Source organism: Hippoglossus hippoglossus, chromosome 6, assembly GCF_009819705.1.
Source record: "Hippoglossus hippoglossus isolate fHipHip1 chromosome 6, fHipHip1.pri, whole genome shotgun sequence".
In the NCBI taxonomy this organism is placed as follows: Eukaryota; Metazoa; Chordata; class Actinopteri; order Pleuronectiformes; family Pleuronectidae; genus Hippoglossus; species Hippoglossus hippoglossus.
The window spans coordinates 24080539-24101558 of NC_047156.1; the positions used below are offsets into that span (position 1 = coordinate 24080539).

The 21020-nt window shown below is 40.0% G+C and overlaps 1 protein-coding gene across 1 annotated transcript; it reads left to right on the forward strand.

Annotated features, from left to right (window-relative positions):
• Window positions 1–6988: 6988 nt before the first annotated feature.
• LOC117763236 (peroxisomal succinyl-coenzyme A thioesterase-like) lies at window positions 6989–20854 on the forward strand. The gene is made up of 11 exons (XM_034588196.1): window positions 6989–7081; window positions 11137–11344; window positions 11447–11546; window positions 11635–11825; window positions 12909–13078; window positions 14588–14707; window positions 15824–15906; window positions 18292–18385; window positions 19298–19378; window positions 19994–20135; window positions 20218–20854. Exons 1-11 carry the CDS (start codon window positions 6989–6991, stop codon window positions 20367–20369), a joined length of 1434 nt encoding a protein of 477 aa, XP_034444087.1. The 3' UTR covers window positions 20370–20854.
• The last annotated feature ends 166 nt before the right edge of the window (window positions 20855–21020 follow it).

Consider the following 21020-nt stretch of genomic DNA (forward strand, 5'->3'; position numbering starts at 1 on the left):
CAGTAGTCAAATTTACTGGAGAATTTGGTCATGTCAGTACTCTGCATTAAGAAAGTGATATAATAATCAATTATAGGAAATTGCTATGGGCACATACAGAATCCTTCAATGATAAAAGAATGGCCTGGATAGAGAATCTTGATGCACTTTACAAAGCAGGGATGGAAACAGGCTTGTTATCAGGCCATAAAAAACATTAATAATAGTAGATTCCAAATGATCCAGTTGTCATGACTCTAAACTCTGAGATGAAGAGTTTTGGTAGTTTTGTTGGACATTTTTGATTGTTTTTGGTTTATTGACTTTTACCTGTGTTTCCTGTAAGGGTTTGGGTTCCACCTCTTTTGGAAGAGGTGTTTTCTGTTTACATCCCTGTCTTTCTTGTTTCACACTCCGGGTTCTGTTTCCTGTTTTATTTTGTAGTCTGGGTTCTTGTGTCTCGTGTCTAGTTTTACTTCCTGTCTGTGATTGTCTGCACCAGTCCTCATGTGTTACACCTGTGTCCCATTGCCCCTGCCTTCAGAGGTCGGATTGTTCTGTCAGAGTTTTGTGAGGCAGATGGACCCAGATGCAGAGTTTGAACTAAAGTCTTTTTAATAAACAGTCTTTAACAGAAAAATAAGAATAAACACAGGACTCTCAAAGTGTAAAACTGAAGAAACAAAAGCACAAAGAAAACACAGGAGGCTTACACAGGTGAACAGGACTGGAGCTCAGGAGACATGGGATACAGAAACACAGGAGGACAAGACATAACGGCACTTAGACAACGACGATAGACAACAATCCGACAAGGACAAAGGAAAGCACAGAGGCTTAAATACAGACACAGGGAAGGCAGGGGCAATGGGACACAGGTGTAACACATGAGGACTGGTGCAGACAATCACAGACAGGAAGTAAAACTAGACACGAGACACAAGAACCCAGACTACAAAATAAAACAGGAAACAGAACCCGGAGTGTGAAACAAGAAACACAGGGATGTAAACAGAAAACACCTCTTCCAAAAGAGGTGGAACCCAAACCCTTACATTTCCTTGTGTTTAGGTTCGTGTTCAGTTGTTCCCCTTTTGGTTTCTTGCATGTGAGTTTTTGATTTTAGTTTCTTGTAGAATCCTGTTTTGCATTTGTATTTCGTTCTTTTGTAGTGTTATTTTTTGCGTTACTTAAAGGACACTTTTTGTTATTTTACTGGCTTCTGCATTTTTGGGTCCATCTGCACACCTCTACCTGATACCAGTATAATTGTTTGACATTTTTAGTTTCTGTTGAATTGGTAATTATTGTTGTTAAATAGTTATTTTCCTTTTAACCTGAAACCTGTGGTAGTTGACTAACCTGTGTGACCTAGGTCCCCCCCCACACACACACAAGCACACACACACACTCACACTACAATTGCTTTTATCAACAATGTTGGTGGGAAGATGTTTCGTCTTTTGGAAAAGATGATGTTGAAAATCAGGTATATATGACACAAAAAACTTTGAATTACTACAATGTAGTCTTACTTTATTATTTCATGTAACACTGTGAATAAATGTGGTTAAAGTTAGTGTTAAGTTATCCCTTATGTTCGTTGTTGATGCTCATTTCAGAGACTAGGAGCAGTTGTGTAACCATCATGATTCAGCTGTCAGACTGGTTGTTATAATGGGATAATAATATAACAAGTGTGATAATTATGATGTAAAGAAGAAATTACGATAGCAGCACCAGTTAATATAATAACTTTTAACTTTGTTGAATGACCATCTTTAAATGTAAACAAATAAACTTGCTTGCTGCAGTTTGTGCTGTGATGCTCTGCTGTGCTCGTATTTACATTCATACAACAGGTGGGACTGTTTCTGCTGCCCTTTCTCCCCTCGCCTCTTCGAAGCAAGCGCAATGCATGATGGTTTATATTGCTGTCAGTGACCATCAGTTGTGCACTTCTTCTCAAGATGCATTGTGGGAAACAATGAGTGCACCATATAGGGTATAAAGTGTTTCAATAAACATTCGGACAGCACTATATAATGGCAAACTCACTATAGTGGACTATATATCGATGAATGAGGGATTTCGGACACAGCCTCTCTGTTTCTATCTCGGAAGATCATCTCGCCTAGTAAAGTCACCATAATTTGAATTTTCTTATTTTGTAGTGTGTAGTTTATTATAAATGGCAAACATGTAATACAAAATACTTGGTAGGATTTAAATGTTGATTTTCATAAAAGTAGTAACTCAAGCACAACCCATCTAGGGCCCACATACACACGGTGACTGGGTAACCCCGGCACAGGGACATAAATTAACACACTACACACTTTTCACGGGTCCCAAATCAAAAATGTTGCTTCCAGCACATCTACTTGTGTGCATCATGGACTAGCATGTAGAGTCCCTTGTCATCTCTGAGTATTTAGTAGAGTTTTGATTAACTAAAATGAAAGTCACATCTTTTTTGCTCTTATTTTTGAGAAGAAAAATAAACTGACACAAATTGTACAGCAATGATGACAAAAGTAAGAATAATAAAGCAAAGATTTATTGGGGAGATGAGGGTTCTGGCAGGTGAAGAACAAATAGTTAATGCAGGTTTACAGGAATAAGTAAGATGCTGATGAGACTTGCAGCGGTTATTTAATTATTGAATTAATGTAATGACTTATTAGTATGTCAGTCAGATAACATTTAAAAGAGGATGGATGACAGTTTCATAATCAGATCTCCACAGCAAATGTATTCTGTAGTTATTTATCAACCAAAAAGTGTGAAAATTCTTGAATAAAATTCTCAAAAAAATCTGAAGCAGGAAAAACATACATTGGTAAATCATAACAGACAAATGAGGCTTTAAGCCCATTACTCCCCCTTGGCCAGCCATCTTGACAATGAGATGTGGATGTGTTCAGACGTCCAACTAAACAAAGTTTTTGGCAAGCAGCCAACTGCTGTTACTTTCTCAGATGTTATGTCAGGATGGGAAAATTGCAGCTACCAGTGTTGTGGTGCATCTTTCACACGACAGGGCGCTCATGTTATCAATGAGCATATGTTTCACTTGATTATGTCTGAGTGTGCTATGCAAATCAACATGTGTTTTGGTTTTAACACATAAATGAACAATGTGACGATGTGAACATTAAGTAAAGCTTCTGACCTCTGGGTGAATGATTTTACGCATCAGGCTGCTGTCTGGCTGATGAGATAACTGCATGATTAAGCAGGTGTATCAGTATTCCTGACAAAGTGCTTGATGAGTGTGTTTTCTAAAGGTTATTCATCTTTTGTACTGATGATTCAGTCAAGAAGGTTTCATGCCATGAATGTGCTTCAGCTGTGAGACATATAAAATAGTTTTTGGGTAACAATTAAAGGGATTTTTACATCCATAACCTCAGGCTGAAATAATTTTTCTCACTTAGCAACTCCATTTCTTTTAGTTATCAACTTCATCACAGGTGGGAAAAGGGGTTAGAACAGGGTTTCTGCCAGCATACAGATTCTCCCTCAGAAAGAGCAGCATCTTCCTCCAGGCGTCTTCCTGAGCATGAGAGTGTGCCACCTTCTCTCCGCCCCACAAAGCTGTTACTGTAAAGACAAAAGGCAACTCTTAAAACACCAGTTGATATCTTTTATCATCCACAGTTTCTCAGTTTGAAGGTGTACCCACACTTATGACGTGAGGAGACTGATTTAAAGTTGCTGGCTCTGGTGTGCGGCGTGAATGGAGGTTCAATAAGGTGACCAGTGTTTGGGTATGACAGGACAGTCAGCAGGTGGCTGTTCCCTGCTCCCTCCATCATCTCCTGGATCTGGAAGTACAAATCTCATATTTGTAAGATGGTTTCAGGATGCATTTGATTTCATTTATCAATGGGAATCCTTGAATGTAATTGATAAATTAGTTTCTTTTTTTAGAAAATGTTTTTTTTGAGTTTTGCAACATTGCATTGTTTGTGTACACCCTAACCCTCCCGCTGAATAACAAAATAACAAAATAACAAAATAACAAAACATATATAGAAAAATAAAAATGATTCCATGATGTGTTTGATTTTATTTTTTATGTGCAATCCTTGAATAAATTAGTATTTTCTCAATGCTGTTATTGTAACTGAACTGAATTAAAGGACAGACATACAGTGCATCCGCAAAGTATTCACAGCGCTTCACTTTTGTTATGTTACAGCCTTATTCCAAAATGGATTAAATTCATCTTTTTCCTAAAAATCCGACACACAATAAACCATAATGACAAAGTGAAAAAAGTTTTTTTGAATTTTTTGCTAATTTATTAAAAATAAAAAACGACAAAATCACATGTACATAAGTATTCACAGCCTTTGCCATGACACTCAAAATTGAGCTCCGGTGCATCCTGTATCCACTGATCATCCTTGAGATGTTTCTACAACTTGATTGGACTCCACCTGTGGTAAATTCAGTTGAATGGACATGATTTGTAAAGGCACACACCGTCTATATAAGGTCCCACAGTTGACAGTGCATGTCAGAGCACAAACCAAGCCATGAAGTCCAAGGAATTGTCTGTAGACCTCCGAGACAGGATTGTGTCAAGGCACAGATCTGGGGAAGGGTACAGAAAACTTTCTGCAGCATTGAAGGTCCCAATGAGCACCGTGGCCTCCATCATCCGTCAATGGAAGAAGTTTGGAACCACCAGGACTCTTCCTAGAGCTGGCCGCCCACCATCGTAATCCACGATGTGGCTGCAGCCGCGACCCTGGATCTGCAGACGATAAGGCAAAGGGACTCCGGGGAAGAAGTCAAGTCAGTAACATGTATTGATGAGATATTAATTTCTTTGATGTGATAAGGAGGGAGAAGAGGAAGGAGAAGCTGGGAAGAGAAGATCTGTGTGTCATGTGTTCCCCGACGTTCTAGACCTATAGCAGCATAGCTAAGAGCAGGTCTAAGACAAGCCTGAACCAGTTCTAGAGGTGTCTTCCTGTTCAAAGGGATTTTTTCTCTTCACAGTCTCTAAGTGTTTGCTCATTGTGGGAAGTGGCCCGATAATATTCTAAGGTCTTAACCTTACTATGTGAAGTTCCTTGAGATATTTGTTATAAGTAAAATTGCTTTGGATTGAACAGAAAATGGCACAATTGCCCAACAGCAGTTTTCTCTGGTTTTATTGTTTTGCGTTTGGTATTTTAGTTTGTTTTTTTATTTTGAGTCGGTGGTCTTCAGTAATCCAGTTATCAGTTTCCTGTATATTTTAATATATCTTTTATGTAATTTAGGGGGATTAGCTGCGTGCAATGGCCCATTGTGTGGCTTTCTCAGTAACTTCCGAAACCTTTGATAGTTTAGGCAACCCTTTCAAAATTCTTGATATCATTTTGAAAAAGGTTAATATTTGGTTAAGAAAATAGATAAATCATTGCTGGTGATAGCACTTGGCGTCCTTCCTAATATGTTCCAGTCTCCAGTTGAACTATTGTTTGTTTGGCTGTAACCTACAAGTCACAGACAACAGATCAACTTACTCATTAAAGAAATCTATTATTTGCTCCAAAGATCCATCAACTGGCTGCACATGACTCCCACTGATACACACCACACACCTGAGCTGGGACACACACGCACACACACATAATAATTATATATATATACAAGTTTACATGAAACCCTTGGCAGAATTTTGATATGAAAAAACAAGTCCCAATACATGACAATAAGAGCCTAATCTCGACATGTTAAAGAACTTTAAAAAAAAATGTATTTATACTAATCCGCTTCAAAGTGTAATGAGTTCGTACTTGGGTCAGGTTACACTCAGATTCACATTGAAACACCAACCAGGTAAAAATGTTCAGCACGGCTCCTTCAATATCCCAATGACATTTGTAGATACACTGTTACACTAATGTACAGTGGCCCTGAGAGCTCAACGCACTGCAACTTAAGAAAACACATGCAAGTGGACAAAACACAAGCAAAGTAAGAAAACATTTTCATCAATTTTACAACACATTACAGAAATGCGCAGCAAATACAGAAACCTGCTGCAAATACAGAAAACGACAACGGAAGTGTTTCCAGAGGACTCCTAAAAGTGATGGACACGTCCGATTGTTGTTGCTGCCGCAGTTTGGAGTAGTTAAAGTCGGTGTCCGTCAGTGATCTTGGAAAATTTGCTAAACTGTAAACGTTTTTGGTTTATTTTAATAAATAATAAACTTTATTACTGCAGATGTATCCTGTTAACCCTCTGAGACCCACTGGGCCGTATACGATCTCAAATATCATGTCTTTAGAGCATCATGACTCCTCAACGGTCTGAGCTACCGACATGCCGTTTTTTTCCTGTTAAACTGAATAAACAGCGCTAACAAGTAAGCCCCTGTTCGTGAGGCAATGTATTGTCCATATTGTGCAGGGGTAGGTAACCTTTACTATCAAAAGAGCAATTTTGCCCCCTCTTCCGAGCTCAGATCTCACTGTGCGTCTCTCGGAGCGAGTGAGTGGGGGCGGAGCCCCGGGGCCAGTGTGTGTGTGCGCTATTTGGGAGCACACACACACACACACACACACATACGCCCGCTCCTGGTATTTCATGATGGCCTGATACGACGATGATTTAAAAAATGAACGTGACGTTAACTCACGTTCATCGTTACGTTCACGTTAATCATATGAAAACTGATTCGTTCACCGTTCGCGAAAAATATGCATGCGGCTCCAAAGCCGCGAGTTGCCGACCCCTGTGTGGAACTGAAATTGTTTGATGTATTGGACGTTTTTGTGTCTCCTGTGGCAGCAGTGTCCATCACTTTTAGCTGTCCTCTGGAAACACTTCCGTTGTTGTTTTCTGTGTTTGCTGCGCGTTTCTGTATTTGCAGCGCGTTTCTGTAATGTTTTGTGTTGTGAAATTGATGAAGATGTTTTCTTACTTTGCTTGTGTTTTGTCCATTTGCATGTGTTTTCTTCAGTTGCACTGCCTTGAGCTCTCAGGGCCACCGTACTAATGCCTAAAACACCAGGCAACCATCATTTGTCACCAGCAACAGTCTTGTTGCTGGTGACAAATCAGGCTCAGCAGAATGAGGTGAGCACATGGGTGAGTCAAGGGTTATAGATAAATGTTTGTAATAACAGCAGCACATAAAGGAGACCTACTGTCCTCTGACCCATGACAGTTTCACAATGTACCAAACGTATTTTTACACCATAGTCTAATTTGTCACGCCTCAGTTTGACAGTGATCTTAATCATTTTTGTTTTACTTTTCTTATAACATAAAAGAGGTCTAACTAAATTTAAGCCCAGTTTCTTCTTTTCCCCACTGTTTTATTCTCTCTCCCTGTCCATCTCTGTCTCTCACAAAGTAATTAACTTGTATTTCCAAGTCAGGGAAATCCTGGGCCTGCTGATGGTCAACTCAGGGGCTGCTCCTGGCATAGGCGACATAGGCGGTTGCCTAGGGCGCAAAATGCCGAGAGGGCGCCACAAGAGGCTGATTTATCATGACGTGATACATACGTTAACCAATGCAGTAAAATCTCGCCTAGGGCTCCAACATTGCCAGGGCCGGTCCTGGGTCAACTGTCAAAACATGCATTTAAATTTGTACCATCCATGCAAGCAGGCAGACCTTGGCATCACACCTGACCACTCTGTCTACCTGCAACTTGGGTGTCACAGCTACTGCCACAGATAGAATCTACTTCTGTATGAAACACTGCTTGTCTTACCTTAAACACATCAGAATAAGCCGCCATTTTGAAGGTGATAGCAAAGCCTCAGGAAAGTCCTCCCACAGCGATCCTGCTGCCAAGGACCTGGGGATGCTGCTGTAGGACATTGTAGGCCGTCTGCAGCAGTAAAACACAGTTGTAATTTGCATGTATTCTCATAACTCATACCATTAAAGCAGCAGTTGTTCTAATTGATTATATTTTGTGTTACACATCAAAGAACTTCTGATGGATGAACAATTATGTACAAATAAAAAATAAAACTAACAAACCTAATCTAAGTTCAGCATTGGGGAACCCTCTCAAACCCTGGAGTTAAAACATTGGGCCTCCTGTGAAAACAATTTTGTATACTTCTGCCCAGGCAACATTGGCTGCGTGAGTGGTGCGTGTGAGACGGTTGATAGTGAAGACAACAATAATTATTAAACACTTTTATAGGTAAAATGATTAGTCAACTAAAAGTCAACAGACATTAAATACATTTTTGGACGGTTGTTCACAAAACAAGACATTTGAAGACGTTACCTTGGGCTTTGGAATGAATGTAATTCTTCACTGCTGTCTGCAATTTTTAAGACCAAACACTGGCATGATTAATTGATAAGCAGGTTAATTGATATATAAGTAATCATTATATGCAGCCGTAAAACTCCATAGCCTTCTCCAAACACATTAATGATGACTAATCTAACCTCTAATCAGTTCATCCTTGTGTCCATTTGAATGTTTTTGTCAAATATGAATGCCTCCAACCACAACTGTTGTTAAAAACAACATAAATAAAGATTTAAATGTCTGACCAATTTATGTAGATCTTATATATAATAGTTTTAGTCTATTGATTTGTAGATAAACATAATGTTTCACCGACTGTTGCAACTTTTTGTGTTTTATCGTCAAACAAGTGTCTGCTCAGTCGTACTCTGCCTCAGGAGTTCATGAAGTTGTGAAAATATTTGCCTTTGCAGAAATGTGCAGAGTTGTTGAGTTCTGACACTTCTATTCGACCAGAATATTAAGGAATCTACAAAATGCTTGACTTACTTTTGGACACTCATCATCATTAAAGAGACCCTTGTTTCACTCACTAACCAATCCCTTCCTGTGTCTGCTTTCAGGTCCAGTTCTACAACGAAACGTAACATACAGCTCTTATACTCCTTGATAACAATATTGCTGCCAGTGAAACTCCACATTTAGCCCATTAAAATGAACAGCAACAAAAGTAATTAAAGGGTTTAGAGGAAGTCTTATGACACTATAAAGTGCCCATTCTAAACTTGCTTGTTTGGAATGTTCTGTTCTCTTGGCTTGTGTTGATGCTCTGGAGCTTAGAATTATTCCTTGTCATTAGTGAGTCCTCACTTTTTATTATTTTTGTGCTGGACGTTGTGTGGAGTCTATGGACCAGAGTGAAGTTAGAAAAACTTTGTGTTCATCCTACTTGGTTTATCCTGAACGGAGATTTTATAGTCGATGCTTTTCACGAAACGTGTTGTTTGTTGTATACACGTTTAAATGATTTAGTGATCGAGTGTTATTTTTTCATGTATTGAATGCCAGTCATTTCAGAGCTCTGATAAACAATGGAAACAATCTTCAGACCCAACTTCCCAACTTTGCAAAATAAATGCTCTCTAATTCAGCTCCTTATAAAGCATTGCAGCAACAATTAAACGAACGCTGTGCTATTACTGTGGAGACAAATTTCCAAAGAGGGAGTGATTCTGTGAATGCTGTTGCAATGGTGGTGAATAGCACCCTGCGCACTCGTGAATATCTGCGTCACTCTGATAGGGTGAAATAAAAAAACAAACAAATTGTGATCAGGACATTAACATCCTCAACCCACACACCGAGGAACCGTTTCATACCTAGAGCTATGATCTCCATCACATCGCTCCCTGCCCAAACATACCTTCTGAGACGGTGGAATGCACATAACACACACATGCAGGAGTGCAACACACATCAAGGATGGTGACAAACACGCACACACCACCTACACACACTCCACCCTCAGGGTTTGTGGATGGTGACAAACACGCACACACCACCTACACACACTCCACCCTCAGGGACTGCAACTGAAAAAACATAATTTTGCACCATTGGTAAATATGCTTAATGACCATACTGGCCAGCCTCGGGCTTTACAATACACCCCCTGCTGCTACTAGTTCAGAGGGGGGAAGTCGTAAAAAATAAATGATACAACAAAATACTTCAACATTGTCCACATTATTCTTGAATGTAACACGGTAAATGAATTTGTCATTCACACAGTATAAGGCGTTGCTCTGATGTTAATGTTAATACTGGTAAAAATGATGAAGCATCACATTGAAGTGAAAACCAGCAAACAAGACGAAAAATAAACCTTTACTTTGGTGTCATAATAGTTTGTACATACCACACAAAGACTTCCTGTCGTTTCAGTGTCGTTATTATGGTCTCTGCCGAATTGTCTCTGTTACTGCCATATGAAGCTCTCCTTGTTTATACTGCCTTCAGACTTTCATTCTCGACTTTTGTTTCGCCATCTTCATGCTTTGGTTGGCAAAGCATTAGCCGCGTTTGCAGAGTGCAATGCCCCCTCGATTTTTTTCGAGGTTCAGTGGCTCAAACAGACAGAGACACACCTCCCTGTATGTTCATTAGGGGCAAATTAAGCAATTCCCTGCCTCCCTTTGGTATCAAAGCAAATGTCTCAGTGAGTGTAGTGTACGTTTGAGCCATACGCTCTGCTGGTGGCAGTGTGTTAATGTGTGTAACTGTGAGCAGCAGCTTAGCAGCACCTGTCCATAGTTTGCATGTGATGTATTTAAGGGACCTTAGGAGGCTACGTAACCAAGAATAGCTTCAAAAGGAACGTCTGTAACTGGATAAACTACAGAAAATACCCTAGGTTACACCACCATTATTATTATTATTATTTTCGAGGGCAGAGTCCTGGATTGATTGAAGCACATTGGTTATATTGGCTGCAACAAGGCGGTGAGGGGCTCCATGAAGGCAAGGGCCAGCTCTGCAAACAGAGGAATGTTTATGTGGGAGGAGGCAGAAGCTCAGATGGTTTAAATGTAGCTGTTGTAGAGTCCTGTCTCACTTTTGTTTCCAGACTCCTTGACGAGTTTATCAGCTGACAGAAGACAAACCTGAAGACAACAGCTCCGAGGTGTGTTCTCTCTCTGTGTTTTCTCCTTATATAAAAACAACTGTATGTTTGCTTGCAGACAAATTTCACATGTTTACATTTTCAATTGACCTGCTGGGCTCTGACATTAATCAAGGTTATAATTCATAGGATTTAATTAATAGGACGTGTCCCATTAAAACATTCACAGCAGGCAGCTATCTGTATTTAATGCTTTTACTTTTTATACTTTATGTTTATGTTGTTGTTTTTTATCAGTCTGCTCACTTAACGATGGACAGAAAACAATGTGTGAGTCTGTCGGTCCAGCCGTCCAGAGGACTAATAGATCAGAAGTTCATTGTCCTGGTCCAGAATCTCTTACCTGGTTTCAAGTTGACTGTCCACGCCTTTCACCAGTGTGAACAAGGAAACAAGTGGGAGGCGTACGGTCACTACACTGCTGATGCCACTGGGACTGTGAACGGTACACATTTCAATACCTAGATGAAGATAATTCAGGAATATAGAACACATTTTTAATTAAAATGGGAAATATGAGAAATAATTGCTACTTTTTTCTTTCCAGTTTCAGAGGATCTCAGTCTGGGTGGGACATATTCAGGGGTTGAACCGATGGGTCTATTGTGGAGCCTCATACCAGTTCCAGGCAGCAAACCTGGACAAATGTACACCAACCTGGCCAGCAGTACTTACATGATACCAATCAGTACTGAATCTGTTATTGGTATCAAAGACTCTCCCATCTTCTTTCAGGATCAGGAGGTTGAATGTCCAGACTCCCATGGAGGTCACAATCTCAGTGTACCAGGGTCACCAGACTGAGGGGTTTGTGGATCTAGTGTCGCTGGCCTCTGTGTTGGTGGAGCGCTGGCACATGGCGCCTGGCATCCGCAGGATCCCAATCACAGAGGGTGGACTCACTGCAACTCTTTTTCTGCCCCCAGGTAGGATAAGATTATAGTCTGGTGGTGTGAGGGAGGTGTCTATGTAGCTAAGACTAGCATCACTTGCTGCAGTAGGGAACCAGTGTAGTGAAAGGAGAAGAGGAGATTCAGCTAAAGGAGCTGGCAGCTGCAGTGATGATCGAGGAGAATTACAGTTCATCATCCAGGGTCACGACTCAATTGTGCACTGTCTGATTTGACACCACCACAGCTGTCAATAGACAGGTCCTACTTTCCCGCTTTTCCCCTTAAGTATTGTGAGTTCAGTTTTACTAGGATGTTTGCCTCCACCTGAGTGTCAGAGGAAGTCCTCAGCATAAGGGCACCTGTATTGAAGGAGAAGAGGAAGAGACCTAGGGCTGAGCATTATGGAACTGCTGTTATCCGGATGCATGGTTCAGACAGGTTCAAGTTAAGGTTCATAGTCAGGTTAAACAGAATGTTTTTCATCGCAGACCTCAGTGCAACAAAGAACAGACCTTCACTGTTTTCAGACATGAACTCCGGAGGATGTCCACTAAATGGGGTCCGGACATTAAAGCACTCGTACCCTTAAAGCAGCTTTAGGGTAAGAGTGAGCTTGCATACCCTAACTAAATCCCAAAAGCCCTTTTATGGTTGTATCCACTGCCTAACATCCATATTACATTGTGTGCTCCTGCTGAAATAAGGTGTTGTGATGTATGGTGGGTGTAGATGTGTCTGATATTTACGTAAATTATATCGTCGCTGATTTTGCAGACAATATTTTTCATCCTTAAATATGTCTTTGTTAATGTCTTATATGGTTTGTTTATGTTTGTAGGATATTTGTAGTTGTGACACATGGCAGTAATGACACAATGTTTAACCATTCATACTGAAAGATGCAGACAAACAAAATGTTTGTCCAATGCCTAACGGGGAGCATCAAAGTTCAGCTTCAATAAGTTGTGACTTACTTGCTGGTACTATTGCTCTAATCATATCAAAAGCCCTCAAATTACATACATCAAATATAGGCCAGAGAAGTAAGAACCTCATAAATGTATAAAGTCATTTTAATGTAAATTGACTCTTTTGGGTGTTTTGAATCATCTGAAGGACCTGGACCTTTCCCTGGTATCTTGGACCTGTGGGGGGGTGGAGGGAAGTTGGTGGAGTACCGCTCAGCGCTGTTGGCCTGCCATGGCTTTGCGTCCCTTGCTCTTGACTACCTGACAAATAAAGTCACCATTGAAACTGGGAATTTCGTGGACAACAAGTACTTTGAGGTAAACCTGAGTGTCTGAGTGTCCAAAAATAACGTTTACCCACTAATTGCACAAATGTCTCTGTCATTCTCTCTGTCTGCCTCTGTATGTGGAACACATATCTTCTAAATCATTCATCCAACCAGCTTCACACTAATACGCGGCCTCAAATTAATTATTGCGTGGCCACGTATTAACAATGCGTGGACACGAATTACTACTACTACTAATAATAATTAATATTTCGAACGAATCACAATATAATTATTAAACGAATTAACGAGATGACGCCCGTGCACGTCTTACCAGCAAGACGGAGACGGACGGATACCAAAGCTCCATTACGCACACGCTGCACCTCTGTGAGCTTTGGAGAGGTTTAGGAAGCGTCTTTACGCATATTAATATATTATTAGTTTATTAATATATTATCAATATATTATTAGTAATATATAAAGCTTTCTTAACAACAGCATCACGATATAATAAAATAATAACTGCAGACTCCAAAGATGAACAAAACGAATTATGCACATTGGCATGTACAGTGTGTGCAGGCTCGGTGCGTAAATGTCACCAGACGGAGAATGAGGGAGTTTAAATCATGAAATTCAACCACGAAAATCAGGTGTAAACAATAATGGAATGCACTGTAAAACAGCCCAGATTGTGAAATGTACATATTAGCTCAATGAATGTTATAAACTGCAGCGGTTTAGAATAATTCGTCTGCGTAAAGACGCTTGTGGCGATAAATCTATGTTTCAAGTAGGACTCCTTGATATTGTCTGTTAAATGAACCTTTTTTTTTCCTTGGATGTCTTAGGCTCTTCCTCTGTCTCCTCACTTTGCCTTTTCCCCATCGCAAAAAAACTTCCCAGAGACGTTTGTTTTTTGCTCATTTTTGCTACCGTGTGGGTTTGTGTTTAGCGAAAAAGTCACGTGACCGAGACAAGCGTCTTGACATGCGTAAAGCATGAGTCATAACGGAGAGGATCTGGTCATTTTTCAAAATAAAACACCGTTCAGAATCAGATAATAAATAAAACAGAAATAATGTAAGTTGTTTATTCTTTCTGTGCGGCCCGGTACCAAATGCCCCACGGCCCGGTACCGGTCCGCGGCCCGGGGGTTGGGGACCCCTGCACTAGAGGACAGAGAAAGACTGAAAAAGGAGGTTCAATTTCTCAATCCTAGGTTCCTCCCATATTAGGGCCCTGTTAACTTAGGGCCCCACCTTTCCTTTCATTATGATGGTACTGAAAAGGTCAAAATAACGAAAATGTAGCATGGTGCTCCAGCCTCTATTGCTTTTATTCTGATCATTAAAATCTGAGAATGATTGCTTAATGTCAGTGCATAAAGTATTGCATAAAGTCTTAACTGTTAACTATGTTAGCGGCCTGGCTTCATCAGCAGTTCATATTTTTGATTTTAATTTGTTCATCCATCATAAATTCTGTGATATGAGATTGTGATATGAGTTATAAGAAGCCATGCAAATTTTACAACTATGTTTTACTGCTGCAGACGGCCTACAATGTCCTGCAGCAGCATCCTCAGGTCCTTGGCAGCAGGATCGCCATGGTGGGACTTTCCTTAGGCTGCACTATCACCTTCAAAATGGCTGTTTATTCTGACGTTTTTAAGGTAAGACAAGCAGTGTTTCATACAGAAGTAGATTTTATCTTTGACAGTAGACTGGTCAAGTGTTTTGCCGAGGTCTGCCTGCTTGCATGCTAGGATGGAGGATGGTTAAAAACTGGTCAAATACATGTTTGACAGTTGACCATCAGCAGCCTCAGAATATCCCCGACTATGACAGACAGGTCAATTTGTTTGTGTGAGAGAGAGAGCAACAGTGTGGAAAAGAGTTCTACTTGACAATGAAGCAACGATGCAAATCACTTAGAGATCTTCATGGTATTATGAGAACATTCAGATCACTGTGAAACTAAGGCAAGATAAATTAGACTATGGTGTACAAATACTTTTGGGTCATTGTGAAACTGTCGTGTGTTAGTGCAGCAATGTACATGTACTTGCCTCATTATAACACTCTTAACATGTATGACCAGCGAACATTTCCCATTGGGCTAATGGTAAAAGACTGGATTTTTGGTATTAGCATAATAGTGTAGATACAAATGTCCGTGGAATTTTGATTGAGCCATGCTGAACATTTATAGCTAGTATGTGTTAACCTGTCCCATTAAATATTGGAACAGATCTGGAAGACTGGGTGTGGCAGTTGGCCACGCCATGGGGCTGTCATCACAGCAGCCAGAGACAAACTATCCAGGTTTTCGCATCTTTTATTAAAACCAAAACACACACGTGAACAAACACAAATAAAGTGACCTAAAGGGACTAGCTTTGCAGCTTTGCAGCTTTGCAGCTCAGTGTCTCTGAGTCTCTGAGTGTTCTCTGAGTGTTCCCCAGTTCTCCATGAGGCAGCTCAGTTGCTGCCTTTTAAGTGTGAGGATCGATCATTTAACAGCTCTCACCTGTGCTGATTGACCCTTGGGTGCCGGTGAAGGGGCTCTCCCAGCCCCCTCACCTCCACATTGGGCGAACTCAGAAATGTTTTTTTTTTTTTCTTTCTTTAGCATGGCAAGATAAGGCTCTTTAGGGTCACTTATTGAAACTTGTTCTCAAAAGACTTCTGCCAAGGTTTTCTTTCTTAGCTGATCCTATGTAAATATTTACAAACACATATTTATATACATATATAAATAATATGAATTGTGTCTGTGTGTCTCCCAGCTCAGGTGTGCGGTGTGTATCAGTGGGAGTCATGTGCAGCCAGTTGGTGGATCTTTGGAACAAATTATGGATTTTTTTAAGGAGTAAGTTGTTGTCTGTGACTCAAAGGTTTCTGTTCAAGAATTCAACAATTACAGCCTCCCCAAACAAACAATGCTCCATCAGGAGACTGGCATTATATTAGGAAGAATGGCAAGGCCTTAGAAGAGTCATCTACTGCAATTAGTTTTTATTTTCTTACCAAATACTAACCATATTCAAAAAGAGATCAAGAATTAAAAAGGGTTGGTGATCCCAGCCAAAGGAAACAAAAGTTTGAGAAGTTACTGAGCCAGCCACGCAACTGGCCATCGCACCAAGCTCATCCCCTTAAATTACCAAAGGAAAAGCCAAACTGTTAGGAAAAGGAAAACCGATAACTGGATTACTGAAGACCTCCACCAATTGTGTCCTTTTCTATTTAATACAATTCAATCCAATGTTATTTGTATGGAACCAAATCACAGTATCTCAAGAAACGTAAGGCTGAGGCTTTAGAATATTAGAGAGAAACCAGCCAGTTCCCACAATGAGCAAACACTTGAGACTGTGGGGAGAAAAAAAATCCAGTTTACAAACCAGAGTCCAAACTATCTCAAAACACTCATTCTCCCAGTATTTAAGAACATAGGCTTGATCTACTAAAACTCTCTTAATATTTTAGCCCCCTGTCTTCAAAATCAACACCCCAGGCAAACTAAGCTTCTCCTCCAGTATCCCTCCAACACTGAGAGCTATACTTTTGTCTCAGTTGACTTTGGCTGAAGATATCGAGCCGAACTGGACAAAGGATGAGCAAATCATCTGCATATGCTGAAGAGTCAGTCCCCGAAGGTCAGATCTAAGTTTGTCTAATAAGATTCAAGATTAGGGCTGCACGATATTAGGAAAACATGCGATATTCAATATCATTGTTGAATATCGCGATGATTACATGATGCAATAAATAAACAAATGCTGAGGTATACAGTGTTAAAGTCTGTCTGCTTTGGTTTCACTGCTAACATAGACCTCATACAATAGGTGGTCTATGCAAACACTGAAAAAAAGAGAAGCATTATTTCCATTCCAAATTTCACCTGCTATGGATGCAGGGAGAGGTTTTTAGCTCTATTAGTAATTCACTGCTCCTCTGTGTCTCTATCATTCGCGCTGCGCCAACCGCATCAAGCCAAACCGAGCGCGCCCCGACATCTCCTCCTGCTTTCTGTGTGTGTGTGTGTGTGTGTGTGTGTGTGTGTGTGTGTGTGTGTGTGTGTGTGTGTGTGTGTGTGTGTGTGTGTGTGTGAGAGACGGCTGATGGATGCGTGCTTGCTGAAGAAAGATTTAACTCTATCACTCTTGTGTCTTCATCAAATTTAAGGATTTTAACAGAGTCACAATGTGAAATGCAGTCATTTGTGTACAGTGAATACAGGAGCGGTGATTGAACGCAACCCTGAGGGGACTGCCTGTGTTGTATACTGTAGAAATTCTAAGATCCAATGACATAAGGAATGATTAACACCTTACCTTAATTTATCAAAAGGTTTTGTAGGTAAAATGGTATTAAAAGCAGAGCTGTAGTCCACAAAGAGAACCTGTGCGTATGCGGGAGAGGCTTCTAAGTTCTGCAGGATGGAATGGAGAAAAAGTAAAGGATCTATTGGCAGAAATTGAATATAAGATAATCCTTGTGATTTTTTCACGAGTGTGTTTTATCTAAATTGTATGAATTGTTGTTTTTTACACAATTTTATATTTAAATACTTTATATTTACATCGGTAGCGGGTCCTCTCTACGGAGGCCACCATGTTTTTTTTACGGTAGCCCAGACTGGACAAACTAAACAGCCTTTGAGTTTTTATGACAACTGAAGGTTTCCGCAGGTTCTCTCTCATGTTTGAAAGTGGGATTCTGCTACAAAATGCAACTTTACCACTAGATGTCACTAAATTCTACACAGTCAACCGTAAAGAGACCTGTTGAAGAAATCAGTGAAGACTGTAGTGAGCAATTATCAAAAATCGGATTACCTGTTTTGATATTTCTCCAAGTTTTTTTCCTTCAACAGAGCCTTATTAAAATGTCAATAAGCACTGCTAGGTTTTAAGTTTTATAAAACCAGAACCTGCGACAAGTGAGTGATCAGAAAGAGGAATTATGTTTAAAACAGTTAAAACAATCACGTCTGGCAATAGACAGTCATTTATCTTTAGCATGTGTCCAAGTGTATTGTCTGTTTCTTATGGAAACCTCTCCACACGTCACACAACTCCTGAGCCTCCATTAGGTGCAGCAGGTGAGTGGCAGAGGTGTGAGTTTCTGCATGGCTCCTGTCTGACCTGCTGTTCTCTGTACAGTTAAAATTCCCACCATTTAATATATATTTGTCAATTGTTTCATTTAAAACATCTAAAAAACAAATCTCTCTTTTGGGTCCAATCAGAAACGCTTGGAAGACTCGTGTCACTGAGGAGAACCAGACGATCTACCGAGACCTGCTGCTGCCCATTCCTGCCGACACCTCATTTAAAGCAGACGTGAGTTCCACCGGTGTCTCTGTCTGATTCCCTTGTTGTTGAGTTTTTTAATAGTTTTTTTCATGTCAAAAATAATAAACCAAAAATAAATGTTCATTGGCAGTTGCAGTCAGCTGTAGTTGTAGTTCACAAGTTTGCATTATGTGCTTTCCCTCATGGAGTCATTTGTTTCGACCATACTCTAAAGAAGCAAAGTACTTTTGGTTAAATTTACATAGAAGATTACAAGATAAAGGGGGGGGGGAGACAGAAGCCTCTATCTTATTAATGTTTAGATTTCACAAATTTAGAAAATAAAACATTGACATGGAGAAAATAACATGACTGCCAATGAGGTTCAATAGACTAATAACATTTGTGTGATAAAAACAATAATAATGATTTTACCATCAAGATGTGTGTATGTGTTCACATGTGTGTGGGTGTGGTGTAAGGGGTGTATAGTTTTATACATCTATAATGGTTCTTAAATCAATAGTTAAAACAAAACATATCTCCATGATAAGAACGCAGGAAAAAATGGTCAAATGATATTTTAAGTAATTTTGTAACATTTGATTGGAGAACAGTTCTTTGCCACCTGTGAAAAGGTATTTTATGATTTGGCTCCCTTAAGTCTTTAAAAAACTAATCTCTTCAAGTAGGGGTGTGCGATATATATCGTCTAAGATTAAACAACGTTTTCGATACCGCATGTTTTCTTAATATCGCACACCAAATTCTGCAAGTGAGAAATCGAGGAGAAGACCTGAAGATCAATGAGTTTCATAAATGCTAACCCATTAATTTGCTTTATGTAAATTTTGAAGTTCTCAGGATTATTCCCTACAATTGCTGGTATCTTGAAAATACAAAACACATTTTAAAATGATGTCTCAAATTCAATACTTGCTACTGTTTGTCTCTGAGCAGGTGGGACGACTCCAGTGTCCTCTGTTGCTGGTTGTAGGTGAGGATGATCAGAACTGGCCAGCCTACGAGTCTGCCATGGACGTGAGTTTACTACGTTAACATTATGTCCTGTGTGAAGAAATGATGTAAGATTAAAGGACTGTAGTCAGGTTAGAAAGCAGGATGGAAGAAATTGGATAAATATTTTCAGGGATATACATATGGACGATATTCCAGCACGGTACAAACCAACCTGTGCTTTTGTCCTGATCCTGAAGCAGCAGCTATTTCGCTACTTTCAGAGAAGAAATTTCTTACAAAATCAATTTCCAGAATTTACAGTCTCTAAGTGGCCTGGGAGCAGATTTGTGGTTGGAACTGTCAGACAAGAAGTGGTAGACTGTGCCAGCCTTATACAATGTAAGATCTTACTGTAAGATCTGACTGTTTTACAAATATATTTCCAGGTCAGTTCATTTAATAATGCTTTATTGCCTTTTTATTTTTCTATATATGTTTTGTTATTTTGTTATTTTGTTATTTTGTTATTCAGCGGGAGGGTTAGGGTGTACACAAACAATGCAATGTTGCAAAACTCAAAAAAACATTTTCTAAAAAAAGAAACTAATTTATCAATTACATTCAAGGATTCCCATTGATAAATGAAATCAAATGCATCCTGAAACCATCTTACAAATGTGAGATTTGTACTTCCAGATCCAGGAGATGATGGAGGGAGCAGGGAACAGCCACCTGCTGACTGTCCTGTCATACCCAAACACTGGTCACCTTATTGAACCTCCATTCACGCCGCACACCAGAGCCAGCAACTTTAAATCAGTCTCCTCACGTCATAAGTGTGGGTACACCTTCAAACTGAGAAACTGTGGATGATAAAAGATATCAACTGGTGTTTTAAGAGTTGCCTTTTGTCTTTACAGTAACAGCTTTGTGGGGCGGAGAGAAGGTGGCACACTCTCATGCTCAGGAAGACGCCTGGAGGAAGATGCTGCTCTTTCTGAGGGAGAATCTGTATGCTGGCAGAAACCCGGTTCTAACCCCTTTTCCCACCTGTGATGAAGTTGCTAACTAAAAGAAATGGAGTTGCTAAGTGAGAACAATTATTTCAGCCTGAGGTTATGGATGTAAAAATCCCTTTAATTGTTACCCAAAAACAATTTTATATGTCTCACAGCTGAAGCACATTTATGGCATGAAACCTTCTTGACTGAATCATCAGTACAAAAGATGAATAACCTTTAGAAAACACACTCATCAAGCACTTTGTCAGGAATACTGATACACCTGCTTAATCATGCAGTTATCTCATCAGCCAGACAGCAGCCTGATGCGTAAAATCATTCACCCAGAGGTCAGAAGCTTTACTTAATGTTCACATCGTCACATTGTTCATTTATATGTGTTAAAACCAAAACACATGTTGATTTGCATAGCACACTCAGACATAATCAAGTGAAACATATGCTCATTGATAACATGAGCGCCCTGTCGTGTGAAAGATGCACCACAACACTGGTAGCTGCAATTTTCCCATCCTGACATAACATCTGAGAAAGTAACAGCAGTTGGCTGCTTGCCAAAAACCTTGTTTAGTTGGACGTCTGAACACATCCACATCTCATTGTCAAGATGGCTGGCCAAGGGGGAGTAATGGGCTTAAAGCCTCATTTGTCTGTTATGATTTACCAATGTATGTTTTTCCTGCTTCGGATTTTTCTGAGAA

Bases quoted from the DNA above. Each gene is read 5' to 3' on its own strand.
- LOC117763236 (XM_034588196.1), top strand. From the start codon at position 6,989: ATGCCTAAAACACCAGGCAACCATCATTTGTCACCAGCAACAGTCTTG. The intron at 15,907-18,291 runs GTAAGTTGTTGT...GGGTCCAATCAG, and splicing joins ATTATGGATTTTTTTAAGGA to AAACGCTTGGAAGACTCGTG. The intron at 18,386-19,297 runs GTGAGTTCCACC...GTCTCTGAGCAG, and splicing joins ACACCTCATTTAAAGCAGAC to GTGGGACGACTCCAGTGTCC.